At 39.6% G+C, this 19,902-nt stretch overlaps 1 protein-coding gene across 14 annotated transcripts in view; it reads right to left on the bottom strand.

The window, feature by feature from the left end:
• The window catches only part of RERE (arginine-glutamic acid dipeptide repeats), a 467,189-nt gene that overhangs the window by 122,911 nt on the left and 324,376 nt on the right, over nucleotides 1-19,902 (bottom strand). For all 14 annotated transcript variants that reach the window (XM_063631886.1, XM_055262461.2, XM_063631890.1 and 11 more), the window contains one exon: nucleotides 19,465-19,564. In XM_063631886.1, the coding sequence (XP_063487956.1) occupies nucleotides 19,465-19,564 (100 nt within the window). The remainder of the gene's footprint in view (nucleotides 1-19,464; nucleotides 19,565-19,902) is intronic.

Genomic DNA, 19,902 nt, shown 5'->3' with positions numbered 1-19,902 from the left:
TCAATATATATGAAACAGGTAAATGTTAAAAAAAACTAGAATTGAAACTAAGAGCACAATGTTTATTTTTATTTGGCCACTATCATTTCAAATAATGCTATTAGGTACCAGAGAGGCTAAAATTTGTCCGAATGGTCTTATGGGAGCAAAATTCAGGGATAATGGAAAAGACAAAGAATTTAACTGCAGAGGGTAGGGCTTGAGAGAAAGGTCCAGTTAATTTTCAGAAGGAAATATAGTTATTGAACCAACCTTCCCTCCCTCTTTCCATCACTTTCTGAAACTACAATGTTCCAGGAATTATGCGCCAGCCCTGGAGTCACATGGAAGAAAGGAGGGGGTCGCAACATTTGCTGAGCAGTGCACAGTGTGCTAGGAAGTATGTTAGGTCTCTATGATTTCATCATTCCACACGCCTCTCTTCCATGGCAAGAGTACTAAAAATGAGGAAATGAAATCCAGAGGTTCAGTATGTTTCTCTACACCACTTCCCTAGCAAGTAGCAGCATGAGGATTCTAACATAAACCCATGTTCTAGGAAGACGTCCCTACCCTAGAATGTCGCTACTGGGGCAGTTTAGGACAGGCAATCTGGTGGGAGCAATGGGCACAGGGACTTTTTCGGCTGCAATGACAAAGCAAGCACACTGTCTTTTCTTAACTTGGGGCTGGGGGATGAGGGTGGGCGGAGGAAAGGAGGGAGCCAGCAGCTCGGAAAAGAGGAAAGACATACATGTAAACAAACTAACAAAAAAAATCCCTATCCATGAAAACACTCAAAGTGCTAAATGAAAACTGATGGGGATGACATTTGCTCAGTCTGGAAAATCTAAAACGCATTCACAGAGTAGGTTTTGAAAATCAACAACCAGTGTAATATGATTAACTTGCCTATGCTTTATGAACAGCAACAACCAACTAAAAAACACTATTCTAGGAGAAATAAGCAGTGTTATTATTGTAGTAAAAACAGTCTACACGAGGCAGGGTGGACCTGCGTCCTTCGCTTCTTTTGCTGTCACAGAAGAGGCTGAGATAGGTCATTTTTGGAACTTCCCAGTTTTCAACATTCCTTCACTTTACAAAGATTTTTTAAAAGGCAATATATTATAGAATATTCTTCTAAAAAGGAATAAACAAATGGTAATAATGCTAATACATTAATTTAGAAAAATAAAAAAGCAAACAATATAACCACTGAATTAAGCCACATTCCCCAGGCCAAACACTAAATGGATGGCTCCTGCACAGGCTTCACTTACACTTTAGGGATTAAGGTTGTGTCTCTTAATTTTCAAGTCTCTGTGAAAGCTGAAGTTTATGCCACAGGTCTTTAAATGCAATTATGGATAATTAATCATTTACATAGTTAACATGTCTACAGCCTGACTTCTTTTTTTATAAATGCGAGATCAGCCACAGAATAGTAGAAAGGGAGGGTGCGGAGGGTGTAGGCTGCTCGCCGGGGCAGGAGGACTCCACAGACGCAGTCAATAATCTACTAAGACGACTCAGCTTGAGGACCCACAATGAGTGTAACTCTGGCCACAGGGAGAAAAGCTCCTGGCACATTCGTGAACCTAGACTGTTTATGCTGCTTTTCTCAATAATTATTTGTCAGCTGAGAAAGACCTATGTGTGGCCACAAGTGGAAATGGTTCGGGACCACAAGTGGAAACTAAAACATGTTTTCACTTACTCCTGGCATCCTCACAGCCTTGAAAACAGAAAAAAATATGTGACGTGAAACTGGGCAGAAGGCTGGAGGATGACATAAAAACCACAGGTCTAACCATCTCACGTAGGCACTAGTGAACCTACTCATACGTGCTAAATTGACCTAGAAAGTGTATGTGAAAGGCTTTCACACAAAAACACAAAATCAAGACCCGTTACATCAGTATTAAGAAACACTTACAGTAACTGCTTTAAATCCTACTTAGAAGAACTGAGGTACAGAAATAATTGCCCCCAATCCAAGGGCTCAGCAGTCTGAATCTCAGTGCTTTGTGATGAGTGATTCTAAGGTTATGCAAACAACAGTCCACTTAATATTTTTGGCAATGATAATGAAGTTATGGAACAACAAAGACCGAAGAGGCATACACTGATGCATATAAAGCTCCAGAGTTGGGAAAATATCCGAGCGACTGCACTTTTATCTAAAAACTTCAGCCAAGAACACAGCTTTAGTAACTAAGAAATAAGCAAAAGGCCTCTGGGCAACCAAAACAGTGTCCCCAAAAGCCAAGGCCCTGGAGAGCCAGGAAGCCCCCACTCTGAGCCTTAGACACTTAGTTACCCTCACAATTCTAGCTTTCCCAATCTAACAATAGGTCTCAAAAGAAAAAATGAGAAAGACTGTATGATTTCAAAAGAGAAGAGCAGCGGCAGACAGCCTGACTGTGGGAGACACAAAAATTTAGCAACTATTATGCAAACCAAAGAGCTCAAACTCTAACAGTTGCACATTCTTTTGTTAATGGACACTAGTAATGATCACTCACAGGCATCCAGTAAAGGTGGACTTGACTAGAGGAGATATGAAAATGTATTCCTCCTCATAACTAAAATGGAAGAAAAAAAGTAAAGAAAGAAGAAAAGGAGGAGAAGAACCAGTTTTCCTAAAAATGCTGGAATAACTAGTACTCCAAAGTGCTACAGTGGCTGGAATACACAGCCCAACAAATACTGGGTGTGGGGAGAAGGCAGGCCACCCAACAAATAGGGGAGCAGGAAGGACAGGAGTGGGGCACCCCAGTGTCATTATCTATGAACCCCAGAAAGTTGCTGGGTAAGGGGGAAACATCTAAGATTCTGGAGGACGGGGCTGGCCAGGACAACACAGGCTGTCAGAGTCCAGTGAGGCTGGGCTCTGGGCAGGGCTGTGGAACTGAAGCTAAAACAGACACCAGAGACTTGAAAAAGCTACAGCTTCAAGGATTGCCTGAGTTTATCCCAGGCCAGCTCAAAGACCAACCTTAGAACAACACAACTTGCCCACAAGGGTCACTAACGAGCAATACCTTCCCTACTCTATCAGGCCCAGGGTAGGACTGGCACAGGCTGGACCCAGAGTTTTGAGGGGCTAGGGTAGTGGCTGAGGAAGAAACGCTGGGCAACCTGGGAGGTCAGAACATATCAATTAATATGGTAGTTATACATGACAATTATGTTATCTAAGTAAATATATTCTTTGCATAAGGAAGCCAAATACTCCCTATTTTATAAATCAAATGTCCTCACATTACAGAAATATCATAGCCACTACTAGAAATATTTTTATACATTCTCAATATCAGAAACTCCATACTTTAAATAAGTCATAACAGCTGGGCAAGGTGGCTCACACCTGTAATCCCAGCACTTTCAGAGGCCAAGGCAGGAGGACTTCTTGAGGCCAAGAGTTTGAGACCAGCCTGGATAACACAGTGAGACCCTGTCTCTACAAAAATAAAAAATTTTTAATAAATAAAAATAAGCAAGTCACAACAGATGGAAAAATAATAATAATGAACTTTTTTTAAATTTCAAAATAATATATTTTAGTAATATTTTATATAATAGTCATTTTAACTGTGGTAGGCCAAAAAATGACCACCAGAAGATATACACACCAAATCCCTGGAACCTATGAATGTGACCTTATTTGGGAAAAGGGTCTTTGCAGATGTGCTAAGGATCTTGAAATAAAGGAGATGATTCTAGATAACTTAGGTGGGCCCTAACTCCAACGACAAGTACTTATAAAAGAGAGGTGGTAGAGAAACCCAGACTGGAGAAGACAAAGACACACAGAAGAGAAGGCAGCATGAAGATGAGCAGAGAAAGATGGGGCCACAGCCAAAATGTGCAAACAGCCACCAGAAGCTGCAAGAGGCAAAGAGTGGGCTCTGCCAGGAGGAGTTGGAGGGGTACCCCACTGACAACTTGATGTCAGATTTCTGGCTTCCAAAACTGTGAGAGAACACCTCTCTGTCGTTTAAGCTACCAAGTTCGGGTAATTTGTTACAGTAGCCACAGGAAACAAATATACTAACCTTCAAAAATTGGGGATAAAAAATTATTTGAGAGCTATAAAAAAGCATTCTGAGGTATGTTTCCAAAATATAGGAAATGAATACTAGGACAAATATTATAAATTTTAGAATTTTGTAGTATGCTGTAGAATACATGAGCTCTTCTGAAACTCATGGGCCTGATTTGTTCTAACAATGAGGTGTTCACTTAGATTCTCATCAAACACCCTCCTCACAAGGGCTGCAGAAACTCAAACATATTAATTACCAAATAAATAAATGAATATATGATTTTATTAAAGCCTTTTTTTTTGAGACAGAGTCTCGCTCTGTTGCCCAGGCTGGAGTGCACTGACGTCATCTCGGCTCACTGCAACCTCTGCCTCCCGGGTTCAAGCAATTCTCCTGCCTCAACCTCCTGAGTGGTTGAGATTACAGGTGTGCACCACCACACCCAGCTAATTTTTGTATTTTTAGTAGAGACGGGGTTTCACCATGTTGGTCAGGCTAGTCTTGAACTCTTGACCTCGTGATCCAACCGCCTCGGCCTCCCAAAATGCTAAGATTACAGGCCTGAGCCACCAGGCCCGGAAATTTTTTTTTTTTTTTTTTTTTTTTAGACGAAGTTTTGCTGTTGCCCAGGCTGGGGTACAGTGGCATGATCTTGGCTCAGTGCAACCTCCACCTTCCAGGTTCAAGCGATTCTCCTGCCTCGGTCTCCCAAGTAGCTGGAATTACAGGTATGCACCACCATACTTGGCTAATTTTTTTAATTTTTAATAGAGACGGGGTTTCACCATATTGGCCATGCTGGTCTTGAACTCCTGACCTAAGGTGATCCACCCGCCTCAGCCTCCCAAAGTGCTGGGATTACAGGCACGAGCCACCGCACCCGGCCTAAGCCTGTTTTTAAATGTAAAAAGGCTAAAGGTTTTTATCAATTTGCTGAAGACATTGTGTTATTAATACTTAATATAGGCTCAAATATGTTAAAATTCTAACTGATCAAATGATAAGTGGATGTTTTTATAAATACCACATATATCTCAAAACATTTTACCACTCTTTAGCATGGCAAAAAATCATCTGATAAAGAAGTTTCTTAAATGAGTAAATGAACTTTCTAACTTATGCCAAACAAAAGTAAAAGCTGAATCACATTCCTTAGTCCCTGCTGAGCACCTCGGAAACAGGAAGGAGATGCAGGAAAAGCGGTGGCATGAAGGATTTCTGATTGGCTGAACAGCAAATCCTCCAAATTACAGATTAACCAGACATTTCTTTCTTTTTCTGAGACAGGGTCTCGCTCTGTCACCAGGCTGAAGTGCAGTGGCGCAATCTCGGCTCACTGCAACCTCTACCTCCTGGGTTCAAGTGATTCTCCTGCCTCAGCCTCCCAAGTAGCTGGGACTACAGGAGCACGCCACCACACCCAGCTAATCTTTGTATTTTTAGTAGAGACAGGGTTTCACCATGTTGGCTAGGATGGTCTCAATCTCTTGACCTCGTGATCTGCCTGCCTTGGCCTCCCAAAGTGCTGGGATTACATGCGTGAGCCACCGCACCCAGCCCGATTAACCAGACATTTCAAGAAGACGCTATAAGCCACTGGCCTCAATTTAAACCAAGTTTAAATAGTTATGTATATAGTGTGTATATAAATAAGTGTGCTTATTAATTTTTAGATGATAACCACACTTGCCTCACAGAATTGTTATGAAGATTAAATGAATTCATTCATAAAAAGCACTTAAACTTTTGCCTAGCATATAAATACTCAGACCACAAATACATTGCAATTTTATTGTTTTTATTAATAAAATCAGGAAGCTGACCAATAGTTGATACCTAAAAAAATAAAATTAATAGTGATGAACTTAAGGTCCTATGACTGGCTCAAAATTCAGTGGAAAAGCTCAGGGTGGGAAATAAATGGCTTATCAAAAGCAAATATACAAGGAAAAATGAAACATAACAAGACTACAACACAGGACTAAGAAGAATGTGATGAGCACACATTCTTATAAGCTGAGACTGCACTGAGAAGATGAGCTTTTGGGATAACTGACGGGTATCCCCGGGTCACCTTATGTTGATCAGACCTGAGGAGTGTTGCTTAGTGCAGGTGCCACATTTTAAATGACAGGCAAAGCAGACCAGGAGGATAAATAAAATGGTAATATATAAAAATGGCTAATACCATCACATGGATGACGCCTGAAAACAGTACCCCCTCAGTAAAAGAAAGCAGTCACAAAAGGCCACTTATTATATGATGCCATTTATATGCCATGTCCAGAATAGGCATATCTATAGAGACAAAAAGCAGATGAGTGGTTGCCTAGGGTTGGGAAATGAAAATGGGGAGTGACTGCTAATAGGAACAAGGTTTCTTTTTGGGGTGATGAAGATTTTCTAAAACAGATTGTGGTGATAGTTGCAGAACTCTGTGAATATACTAAAAGCCATAAAATTGCACACTCTGAATGGGTGAATGTTATCCTAATAAAGCTGTTATATAAAGAAAAAAAGAAAGGAATGCCTTAAGAAACAAGAGTGGTTACGAGGCAGGTGAAGCAAGAACCACGGCTGTGGAGGGCTGCATTAGGACCAAGGCCAACGAAGAAAGCCTGCATCAAGCCTTTTCCATGACAGTAAGTAGGGAAGGTACCATTATCAGAGGGTGCTCATGTAATTGGCCTTTTATCTCCCCATCCACCCCAGAGAAGTTTAGATAATGCTCTCTCTCATGTTTAGGGAAAAGAAGAAAGCGGGGTATAAAGTTTGACTTCAAATAAAGCCACAGATTATCTAAAAAGAAACAAAGTACTAAATTTTAAAAGCCATTTCATTCAAACAAGACAAAAAATAGGCCGGGTGCGGTGGCTCACGCCTGTAATCCCAGCACTTTGGGAGGCCGAGGCGGGTGGATCACGAGGTCAGGAGATCGAGACCATCCTGGCTAACATGGTGAAACCCCATCTACTAAAAATACAAAAAAAATTAGCCAGGCATGGTGGCAGGCGCCTGTAGTCCCAGCTACTTGGGAGGCTGAGGCAGGAGAACGGCGTGAACCCAGGAGGTGGAGCTTGCAGTGAGCCAAGATGGTGCCACTGCACTCCAGCATGGGTGACAGAGCGAGACTCTGTCTCAAAAAAAGAAAAAAAAAAAAAAAAAAAAGACAAAAATTAAATCACACAATTTGTGTTAAAATGTTGTTACATGGAACTTTAGAAGTGAATTTATGAATTTCTCAGCCCAAAGGAAGCCACATAGGTGAACACCTAAACACTTAATTTTCAAAACAATAGCTCAAAATGTTTCTAATTGATCAAAGTACAAAAAATAAAAGTTGAAAATTATATATTATTATGCTAATAATCAGCTGAAAAGGTCTTGGTTATACCAGAAAACCTCAACTGCATGATCTTTTCCTGCATCCTCACTAATGCTATAATTAACAGTACAACATTCTGTTGACTTCAATATCCTGTTATTACATAAATAAAACACTGGCAACAGTGCCTGTCAAGGCTGATTTATATGAGGTGCTGTTCTGAAATGTATTGGATTTCCATAATAAGAAATCATAGAGCATATCAGCTTTACCCATTAGACTTTCCAACAACAAATAAAAAATCCTGAACGACAAGAAAACCCATCTTACCTTAACCCAAGCCAGCACACATTAACCATTTAATGTTGACTCATCTGGATAGAAACATTTAAGTAAAGGGTGTGGGTATGGAATGAATGTCAGAAGGCTCCTCTCACATGCTTAGGGAAAACTTATGAAAGGGCCTCCTGGCAATGCCTTATTTGGGAGCTGAGAAATATTCCACATGCAAGTCATAAGAACTGCAAAGCTAATCCAGGTCCAGATACTCTAGCGAAGGCCATTTATAATGAACAAACAAAAAATCTGACAAAAATTCTATGGACTTAATTTTTTAGAATAAAAGAGAAATGAAAATGATCCCTAGAATAGGGTTATCTGCATATTCTGCTATGCCAACTTCCTAACATCAATTTCTGGATGATCAAGTGTGATATGAACTTGAACTTGATTTATCTATTCAATCATTCAACAATCATTTAGCATCAGACTAGGGTTAGAAAACACAAATAATTAATACTCAATAGTTAACAAATAGGGATATTTATAGACCAGAGATGAAAAACTATGAAGCCGCTGGGAGCCTTGAATTCTTTGTTGAAGGAGATGTGGGTGTGCATAAATAAATAAGCAAACAAACATGCGCTCTCTTGAATACATGAAGAGTTTATGTAATGTCTAAAAGCCGCCCATATCTCAAGGAATAAAACTGTCCAGGCGGAGGTGAAATCTTTGTTGCATGATTATAAATTTTACTTACATACAGTGAATATATAGTTATGTTTAGTGTTGGTGAGAAAATGGCAATAATTACTGAGAAAGAAAAACCTAAATAATTTGAATTGTATTAGAAACCTGGAAAGATACCTGAGCCCAAAGAAGGAAATCCAACATCAGTTTAGTAAAAATAAGTTGGCATGATATATTCTAGAAAACCTTACTCTCAAACAATGGGGCTTTTCTGCAGTTTCTAAGTAGGAATATAAAGATCTATTTTGTAAATGGCCAAATAAATGTAAGCACTCAAAGGTGGCTAAATTAACCCCATTAGGATAAGACAGATCATCTACATGTTATATAGCATGATGTTTACAAATTATATGTCAGCTACAAGTGTTCAGATGAGCCTAATGCAAACAGTGTATGAGGAAACACACACAGAAATATTTCCACACAAGATCTTTCTGGGGAAACACTATTACTTCTTCATATTTAACATAAGCTTATATTTAATATATAAAAATACAAATAAAATACAAATAAAACCTTTTTTTTTTTTTGAGATGGAGTCTCGCTCTGTCACCCAGATTGGAGTGCAGTAGCGCCATCTCAGCTCACTGCAAACTCTGCCTCCAGGCCACGCCATTCTCCTGCCTCAGCCTCCCAAGTAGCTGGGATTACAGGCACCACCATCATGCCCAGCTATGTTTTGTAATTTTAGTAGAGATGGGATTTCACTGTGTTGGCCAGGCTGGTATGGAACTCCCAGCCTCAGGTGATCCACCCACCTTGGCCTCCCAATGTGCTGGGATTATAGGCGTGAGCCACTGTGCCCAGCCAAATAAAACAATTTTACATTTATAGGTGTTCACATTTGAAATATTAAAATAAAATAAAACATATCATTGCTACATACAAAAAGGAATACGCCCAATGTTACTAAGAAATCCCTCTTTTCCTAATGAGAGAGGCCAACGTGTTTATTACACCTTCTTCCTCTACAGCAGTACAAAGCTGTTTCTTATGTATGAAAAGATAAGAAATACACGTTAACATAAATGAACAAACAAAGAACAACTTTCCTGAACTATCTGCCAGTTCACCATTGGACCAAAAGTAGCAAGTCATGTGGCCATGAAAATAAGATATTTATTAACTACCTCTGTGATTCTTCAATGAGGCCTCTACTATTAAGAATGTGGGCCGGATCTGGTGGCTCATGCCTGTAACCCCAGCACTTTGGGAGGCCGAGGCGGGCGGATCACCTGAGGTCGGGAGTTCGAGACCAGCCTGACCAATATGGAGAAACCCTGTCTCTACTAAGAATACAAAATTAGCTAGGTGTGGTGCCGCATGTCTGTAATCCTAGCTACTTGGGAGGCTGAGGCAGGAGAATCACTTGAACCTGGGAGGCGGAGGTTGTGGTGAGTGGAGATCGCGCCATTGCACTCCAGCCTGGGCGACAAGAGCGAAACTCTGTCTCAAAAAAAAGACATATGGCTAAAGTTTTATATAACCTGAAAACCATCTTCATTAAATTAAAACAGACTAAACACTCCAAACAAAAGGCAGAGCTTGCCAAACTGGATAAAAAGGCATGAAACAACTAAAGAACACAGGAGATGTTACCTTAAATACAAAGAAAAAACAAGATTCAAAGTAAGAAATTGTAAAGAGATGTACCATGCAGACAACAAGCATAAGAAAACTATAGTGGCTGTATTAATATTAGACAAAATAGACTTCAAGACAATACTAGTAGACACAAAGATGGTTACAGCAGAAAGGTAAAAGGGTCAAAAGACAGAGAAAGACACAAATATTTTAAGTGTTCATGTGTCTAATAACCAACTTCAAATATATGAAGCAAAAATTAACAGAATCAAAAGGAGAAACAACCAACTCTACAATCACTTTTTTTTTTTGGAGACGGAGTCTCACTCTATTGGCAGGCTGGAGTACAGTGGCACAATCTTGGCTCACTGCAACCTCCGCCTTCCAGATTCAAGCAATTCTCCTGCCTCAGGCTCCTGAGTAGCTGGGACTACAGGTATGCGCCACCACACCCAGCTAATTTTTGTATTTTTAGTAGAGATGGGGTTTCACCACGTTGGCCAGGATGGTCTCAATCTCTTGACCTTGTGATCCATCCACCTCAGCCTCCCAAAGTGCTGGGATTACAGGCGTAAGCCACCGTGCCTGGCCTCCAATCACTATTGAAGACTTTCATACATGTCTCTCAGTAACATACCACTAGCCGAAAAAAAAATTAGTATAAGATATGAATACTAACATCAACCACTGACACCTACATAACAGCACACCCAGTAACTACAGAGTATAAGTTGATTACAAGTATACACGAAACATGAACCAAGATACATCACATGCTCAGCCAAGAAACAAGTCTCGAAAGATTTCAAAATACTGAAATGTTACTGAGTACTCTTTGACCACTGAATTAAATTAAATTAGAAATCAATAACATTCCAAAAAATAAAACTTAGAGAAGCCCCAAGTATCTGGAAATTAAGGAATTTAGTATTAAATAATTCATGGGTCAAAGCACCAAAAAATTCAAAAAATTTTTTGAACAGAATAATAGATCATAACAAATCAAAATTTGTGGTAAAATCAGCTATTTAACATCCCACTTTAGAAAGCTAGGAGGAAAATGATCAAATTAAACCCCAAATAGGTAGAAAAAATTAATAAAGAACAGAAACCAATGAGATCTAAAACAAAGAGGAAAAAATAACAAAACCAAACTCTGAAAAGATCAGTAATGTTGAAACATCTTTATATTGATCAAGAGGAAACAAATTACCAGCCTGGGCAACGTGGAGTCCATCTTTAAAAAAAAAAAAAAAAAGAAAAGAAAAGAAAAAAAGCACTTTCTATATAAAAAAATTTAGATGGCTAAACTGTGAATTCTAGCAAACATTTGATATAGAAAGTAATATCAATCCTTTATAAACATCTTAAGAAAACAGAACAGGAAGAACTATTTCCCAACTAATTTTTTGAGGGAGCATTATTCTGATATGAAAACCAACATTCTTATTACAAAACTCCTTATTACAAAGAAGGAAGACTACAACTCAGTATCTCTCATGAACACAAATGTAAAATTCCTTAACAAATTAATAGCAAGTTGAATCCAACAGTACATAGTGACCAAGTAGGATTCATCCTAGGAACAAACAGTTCCTTCATATTTGAAATCAGTGTAATTCACTATATTAACAAAATAAAGAATAACAATCATATAATAATCTCATTAGATGCAGAAGGAAAAAAAAGCAACTGACAAAATTCAATGCCGATTCACAATAAAAACTCAACAACCTGGATATATAAGAGAACATTCTAACTTGATTAAAAAAACAGAAAAACGCCAGGTGCAGTGGCTTATACCTATAATCTCAGCATTTGGGGAAGCTGAGGAGGATCATTTGGGCCTAGGAGTTCAAGACCAGCCTGGGCAGCATAGTGAGACCCTGTCTCTACAAAAATTTTAAAATCAGCTGAGCATGATGGTGTGCCCTGTAGTCTTAGCTACTCGGGAGGCTCAGACAGGAGGATTACTTGAGTCTGAGAGGTCAAGGTTGCAGTGATTCGAGATTGCTACACTGCACTCCAGCCTGGGCAATAGACCCTTTCTCAAAACAAACAAATACAACAAAAACTGCGTTGTACTTCATAGTAAATGACTGAAAACTTTCTAAGATTAGAAAGATAATGTCCACTCTCATCACTTCTATTCAGTATTGTAGCAGAGGTTCAAGGAAGTGCAATAAAGCACAAAAAAGAAATAAAACACATAGATCATAAAGGAAGAGGTAAAACTGTATTTGCACATGATGTTTAGCGGGACCAAAAAAAGCCAACACATAAAAACTGATTGTGTTTCTATGCTATCAAAGACCATTTAGAAATTAAAATTTTAGTTACAACAGAATCCTCAAACAGGAAATACTTAGGAGTAAATTTAACAAAATGTTGTAAGATCTGTATTCCCAAAACATCTTATCGTAAGAAGTAAAAGAAAGCTGGGCATGGTGGCATGCACTTGTAGTCGCAGCTACTCAGGAGGCTGAAGCAGGAGATCATGTGAGCCAAGGACTTCAAGCCCAGACTGAACAACACAGCAAGACCTCTTTAAATTTTTTTTAAATAAAAAAAAAATCAAAGAAAACTTCTTTAAAAATAGAGAAATATCGTATTTATGGATTAGAAGATCCAATATTGTTAGGATGTCAATATTTCCCAAACTGATCCATAAATTCAATAGAATCCCAATTAAAATTCCATCAGACTTTTTATTTTTTATTATTGTTATTTTTTTGAGACAGAGTTTCACTCTTGTTGCCCAGGCTGGAATGCAATGGCGCAGTTTCAGCTCACTGTAACCTCCGCCTCCCGGGTTCAAGTGATTCTCCTGCCTCAGCCTCCCGAATAGCTGAGATTACAGGCATGTGCCACCATGCCTGGCTAATTTTTATATTTTTAGTAGAGATGAGGTTTCACCATGTTGGCCAGGCTGGTCTCAAACTCCTGACCTCAGGTGATCTGCTCACCTCGGCCTCCTGAAGTACTGGGATTACAGGTGTGAGCCACTGCGCCTGCCAGACTTTTTAAAAATTAGAAACTGGCAGGCTGATTCTAAAATTTACATGGAAATGGAAATTACCTCAAATAGCCAAAGCAACCTTTAAAATCACATTTAAAGCAGAAAGACACCCCTGAGGTCAAGACTTCCTATACAGCTACAGTATTCAAAACACAGAGGCCCTAATAACGATCAGTGAGACAGAATAGAATCCAGAAAAAGATCCAAACATAAAAAAGCAGCTGATTTTCAATAACAATGTCAAGGCAGTCAAATGAGAAAAGTTTTTCCAACCAATACTGTTCCAACAACAGGTATCTGTGTGGAAGAGAATCAATTTTCACTCCATAATTAACGGATCACAATTCAAAATGAATCAAAGACCTAAATGTAAGAAGTAAAGCTTCTAGAATAAAGCACAGAAACAATCTTTGTAATCTTGGAGTAATTAGAGATAGTACCATAAAAGGAAAATAATGACTTATTAAGCTTCAGCATAACTATATATTAAAGTCAACGTTAAGGAAAAAAAGTCAGGCCAGGTGCAGTGGCTCATGTCTTAATCCCAGCATTTTGGGAAGCTGAAGTGGGAAGGTCACTTGAGGCCAGGCATTTTAGACCAGCCTGGGAAACATAGTGAGGCCCTGTCTCTAGGAGAAAGAAAGAAAGAAACAAACAAACAAAAACCCTAAAAAAAATTAGCCAGGTGTGGTAGCCTGTAGTCCCAGGTACTCAGGAGGTTGAGGCAGGAGGATTGCTTGAGCTCAGGAGTTTGAGGTTACAGTGAGCTATAATTACTCCACTGTACAGCCTTGGTGACAGAGTGAGACTTAAAAAAAAAAAAAAGAAAAAAAAATTTTTTTAAAGAATGAAAAAAAGTCGTGGTATGGGACAAATAATTCCCGATGTATATATTAAAGGACTTCTACCTGAAATATTAACAAAAAATCCTTATAACTAAATTGTAAAACAATTTTTTCAAGTAAACAAACTATTTGAACAGATGCTTCACAAAAAAAGATAAACAAATGGGCAATAAAACATGAGAAGATGCTCAACCCTATTAAGTCAGGAAATTCCAATAAAATCTCAATGAGATATCACACTACACATCCATTAAAATGGATAAAATTTAAAAAAATAACTGACAATACCAAGTCTTGGTGAAGATGCTAAAGACGTAAAATTGTAACATACTACTGATGGGAATCTAAATTGGAACCACTTTAGAAACCTGTAGGCCAGGCACACTGGCTCACGCCTGTAATCTCAGCACTTTGGGAGGCCAAGGCGGGAGGATCATGAGGTCAGGAGATCGAGACCATCCTGGCTAACACAGTGAAACCCCGTCTCTACTAAAAATACAAAAAATTAGCCAGGCATGGTGGCGGGTGCCTGTAGTCCCAGCTACTTGGGAGGCTGAGGCAGAAGAATGGCATGAACCTGGGAGGCGGAGCTTGCAGTAAGCCAAGATCACACCACTCACCGTACTCTAGCCTGGGCGACACAGCGAGACTCCGTCTCAAAAAAAAAAAAAAAAAAAAAACCCGTTTGACAGGCCGGGTGCAGTGGCTCATGCCTGTAATCCCAGCACTTTTGAAGGCCAAGGCAGGTGGGTCACGAGGTCAAGAGATCGAGACCATCCTGGGCAACATGGTGAAACCCCGTCTCTACAAAAAATACAAAAAAATTAGCTGGGCGTGGTGGCATGTGCCTGTAGTCCCAGCTACTCAGGAGGCTGAGGCAGGAGAATTGCTTAAACCCAGGAGGAGGAGGTTGCAGTGAGCCCAGATCGCACCACTGCACTCCAGCCTGGGCAACAGAGCGAGACTCCATCTTCAAAAAAGAAAAGAAAAGAAACCTGTTTGACAGTTTCTGAGAGAGCTTCCTACATACAAACAATCCTGCCGCTCCAAGTATTTACCTGAGAGAACTGAAGATAAATGTCAACATAAAGACTCATACAACAATGCTGAAAAAACTTTTACTTATAATGGCCAAAAGCTTATAAACAACCAGAATGTCCACCACCAGGTTAAAGAATATGAAAAAACTGCGAATATGCATATCCATACAAGGGAATACTTATCAATAAAAAGGGGATGAACCATCAATACATGAAGCACAAATGGCTCTCAAAATCCTTATGCCCAAAGAAGTCACACAATATGATTCCATTCCTGTAACATTCTGGGAAATGCAAACTACTCTAAAATGATTAAAAAAAAAAAAAAAAAAACCATTGAAAACACAATACATCAATGGCTACCTGAGGCTGGAAGTAGAAAACGATTATAAGAGGCCATGAGGCAACTTTCGAGGGTGTTGGAAATGTTTTGTATCTTGACATTATAGTAGTTTCACAGGTTTATATATCTGAAAAAAAACCTCAAATTTTTGACTTTGAAACAGAGCAGTTTATTATACATAAATCTTACCTCAATAAGTTGTTTCAAAAATTACACACTAGCAATCTCTTTTGTTAATAATGAAGAAAAAAAACAGAATAAAAATAAGTAATCTAAGAGTTTAGATTAAAAAATAGGTCCATATAATTGTCATAAAGAACTGATAGCTCTGGGCAACATTGTGAGACGTCATCTCTACAAGTAAAAATAACCAGTTGGGCCAGGCGCGGTGGCTCACACCTGTAATCCCAGAACTTTGGGAGGCCAAGGCGGGTGGATCACCTGAGGTCAGGAGTTCGAGACCAGCCTGACTAACATGGCGAAACCCTGTCTCTACTAAAAATACAAAATTAGCCGGGTTTGGTGGCACATGCCTGTAATCTCAGCTACTCGGAAGGCTGAGGCAGGAGAATCACTTGAACCCGGGAGGTTGTGGTGAGCCAATATCGAGCCATTGCACTCCAGCCTGGGCAACAAGAGCAAAACTCCGTCTCAAAACAAAAACAAAAAACAAAACAAAACAAGAAAAACAGCTGGGCATGGTAGTGCACACCTGTGGTACCAGCTACTATGGAGGCTGAGGTGGGAGGATTGCTTGAGCCCAGGAGGTCAAGGCTGCAGTGAGCCGTGATCCACCACTACACTCCAGCCTGGGCAACAGAGCAAGATCCTGCCTCAAAAAAACAAAGAAACAAACAAAAAAGAACTGACAGTTCAAAAATTTTCTATAGCAATTGCAGTTTTAAAAATGAAACGATTTAAATGTACTCATATTTAAATACTCCTACTGGATGTTCAACACACTTTAATGTGGCCATATAGCCTATTTCATTTAAGTTCTATATTGCCCTAGGAAGCAGGAAATATATACTAATTACTCACAGTTTTCTTCTAAACTGATAAATGCCTAACCTTGTTTTAAATCTATGCTATACTCTAAGAAAACAATAAATGCTTCCCATACAACAATGTATATATCTTTCTAACTTATTACTTAACACAGCTCAAATCTTCTATTACTCTAGGGAAGTAAAAAATCCAAGTAACCTCTCTCACAGGATATTTTCATTCACTTTTCATTAGGAAAATGCTTGCAACTAAAGTTTTCAGAGTCAGTTCGACAGTGAAGTATAAAAATTAAAACAGCACATAACTTTTCAATTCATCACAAAATATGTACACATAACCTAAGACACCTGAGCCATGTCAGGCTAGAGAGTTTCAGTGTCATAAAAACAAAAAAACTGTACAACAAAAAAATCTCTGGGAGTGCTAACAAAACCTTCCGAAGGAGCTTGCCACAAAGAACCATGGGCAAAAGTAGCCAAAATGATTTCTATACTGAAGTATGGTCTACAGAATTCTTAGAGAGTTTGGAATAAAAAGGGGGATAAATCATATACATTCAAGAAGTGCCAAAAATAGACATTTAATTAAATATGGCAAGATCTTCATTATTCAAAATTCAACTGATAGCACAGTTATGAAAGCAGAATTTTTTTTCACAAAGCTTTTATACAGAGAACAACTGGCCAGACACGGTGGCCCACGCCTGTAATCCTAGCATTTTGGGAGTCCAAGACAGGAGGATCACTTGAGACCAGGAGTTCAAAATCAGCCCTGGCAACATAGTGAGATCATGTCTCTACAAAAAAATAAAACTTAAAAAAAGGCCAGGTGCAGTGGCACACACCTGTAATCCCAGCACTTTGGGAGGCCGAGGCAGGAGGATCACTTGAGCTCAGGAGTCTGAGACCAGCCTGGGCAATACAGTGAGACCTCATCTTGACAAAATTTTTTTTAAAAAATCAGTCAAGCATGATGGTGGGCGTCTATGATACTGGCTACAGCTCTTGGGAAGCTGAGGTGGGAGAAAAGCTTGAGCCTGGGAGGTTGAAGCTGCAGTGAGCCAAGACCGTGTCACTGTACTCCAGACTGGGCAACAGAGCAAGATGGTCTCAAAAACAAAAATTAGCCGAGTGCGGTGGCACATGCCTGTAATCCCAGCTACAGCTATTCAGGAAGCTGAAGTGGGAGGATCGCTTGAGCCTGGGAGGTCAAGGCTGCAGTGAGCTGTGACTGTGCCACTGCACTCCAGCCTGGGTGACAGAGCGAGACTTTGTCACAAGAAAAAACAACAACAAACAACGACAACAACAACAACAACAGAAAAAAGTTCCTTTCAAAGACTTTCTCTTTGTACACACACTTTCAAGGTATTCTGAATTCACAAACATCCATATCTAACCTACCATAGCCTCTACTGGCAGTAGTATCATCAACCTCTGAGTTTCAGCTTCCTCATCTGTAAAATAATCTCAAATGCCTGTTCTGGCTCAATCACATGCTCTAAATCAAGATTCTGTATTTAAAACTAACAAACAAAAAAATCCCCACTATCCTATCAAATCAGTGAGAATGTACACAAACACACAATATTTACGACAATGTGAAAAAACATTCTCTTATTTAGAGAATGGCATATCCCTAGCAAAACCACTCAAATGTTATACTCAAGAAACCTAATTATACTAGGAATAAAAATCAGCCATATCACGCAGCTATCTACATGTTTCCTCAAAAGCAAGCTGTGTAGTAGATCTCTAAATCAGGAATGGGGACTACTTTCTTCCCTCTGTTAGGAACTTTTGGGATTGTCAGTATTTAAGTGATCTAGCCGCCTTGAATTCTTCTATTTAGAGACTGGGACAGATGATCTTGAAAGTCTCTTCCAACTATAGTAACCTCTCAAGAAAAAAAAAAAAGAACAAAGGGGTGCTTAAATGACATTTGGTTAATCATCAAAAGAGGTGCTCAGCCTCATACACAACAGCCTACATACACATACACGACCATGCAGACTATCAATTTATCAGAAATTGATTCCATAAATATCATTAGCTCTTCAGATTTAATGGTTTCACATTAGTAACAATAGAGAGGAATTATTTCATGTAACTTTAAAATACATTAATATTCCTATACAGCCCCATGGGATGTAGCCTAAGGCCAAAACAAATAACAACAACAAACAAAGAGAACGAAAGACAACTGGTTTCAGTAATCATATGGTTTGCAGCAGTGTGTTGTTATTTGAGCTGCTGTGTGTTTATTATGGGATTAATGTAGATGAGTAATTATGATGGTACGTCATGCAACCAACTCAGTAACATTAGCCTCATTTATTTCATTTTACTTTTAATTTTTTAGAAATTATTCTTGTAAAACTTTTTATAGTCATGTAAAATATTAACATGTTCCAAAGTATACTTTATAAAAAACAAGTTTATGCAAAAAAGTTTAGCTTCTTCCCATCCCTCCATGTGCTTTAAAATAAATACATGGTCTCAGAAACAGTGAAGTAAAAAAAGCATGGCTTCTAGATTCCAATCTTGGGGGTATGACCTTAAATTGTGACTTAATCTCTCTCAACTTATTTCCTTATGTCTAAAAAGGTGATAATAATAGAACCTAGAGGCCAGGCGCGGTGGCTCATGCCTGTAATTCCAGCACTTTGGGAGGCTGAGGCGGGAGGATCACGAGGTCAGGAGATCATCCTGGCTAACATGGTGAAACCCCGTCTCTACTAAAAATACAGAAAATTAAGCGGGTGTGGTGGGTGCCTGTAGTCCCAGCTACTTGGGAGGCTGAGGTAGGTGAATGGTGTGAAGCCGGGAGGCGGAGCTTGCAGTGAGGCGTGATCGCGCCACTGCCAGAGCGAGACTCGTCTCAAAAAAATAAAAAGTAAAAAATAAAAATAAAAATAGAACCTACAGGGGGTTTTGAGGATTAAGCAAGATCTTCTATGCACAGTACTTGGCTTTGTGAGGCCTCAGTTAAGTATCAGGTACTATTACTAGGATCTTATTTGAGAGTCACCTCAAACCTGCAGCACAGACACAGATTAGGAAATGAACCTGCGGGTGCCACATCACTGGCCTGGAGCCCCCATGGCACCCCACAGCCAAGACCACAACTCACTCCTGAGTCTACAGGCGACTTCATGCTCCGCACTCATCACACATTTCCTACAGCCAGTTCGGGGAAAAAGAAGTGTCTTCCCACTCAGGGTGACTTCAAAAGACTTACTGTGTTCAGCGCATTCAGAGTGGTGTCATCCCGAGAGGCTGCGACACAGCCGTCTTCTGTAGAGCCTCCATCACACATCCCTGCAAATGCCGCCATGCTCCTTCAGAAGAAAAGGTTTTTCCTTCATTAGTACATAGTAATATCAGGACAGAGACTTAGACTTCTATTTTCAGAGGACATTTCCAGCCCAGAACAAATTCCATTACTACACGCATGATGAACCAGTTCCCAGCTCTGCCTCTGCTCCTGTTTAAAAATATATATATATATACATATATATATATATATTTTTTTTTTTTTGAGATGGAGTCTCACTCTTGTCGGCCAGGCTGGAGTACAGTGGCGCAATCTTGGCTCACTGCAACCTCCACCTCCAGGGTTCAAGGGATTCTCCTGCCTCGGCCTCCCGAGTAGCCGAGATTACAGGCACACCCCATG

This window comes from Symphalangus syndactylus, chromosome 22 (assembly GCF_028878055.3).
Source record: "Symphalangus syndactylus isolate Jambi chromosome 22, NHGRI_mSymSyn1-v2.1_pri, whole genome shotgun sequence".
NCBI classification, from domain to species: Eukaryota; Metazoa; Chordata; class Mammalia; order Primates; family Hylobatidae; genus Symphalangus; species Symphalangus syndactylus.
This window is presented reverse-complemented; position numbering and strand designations above follow the sequence as displayed.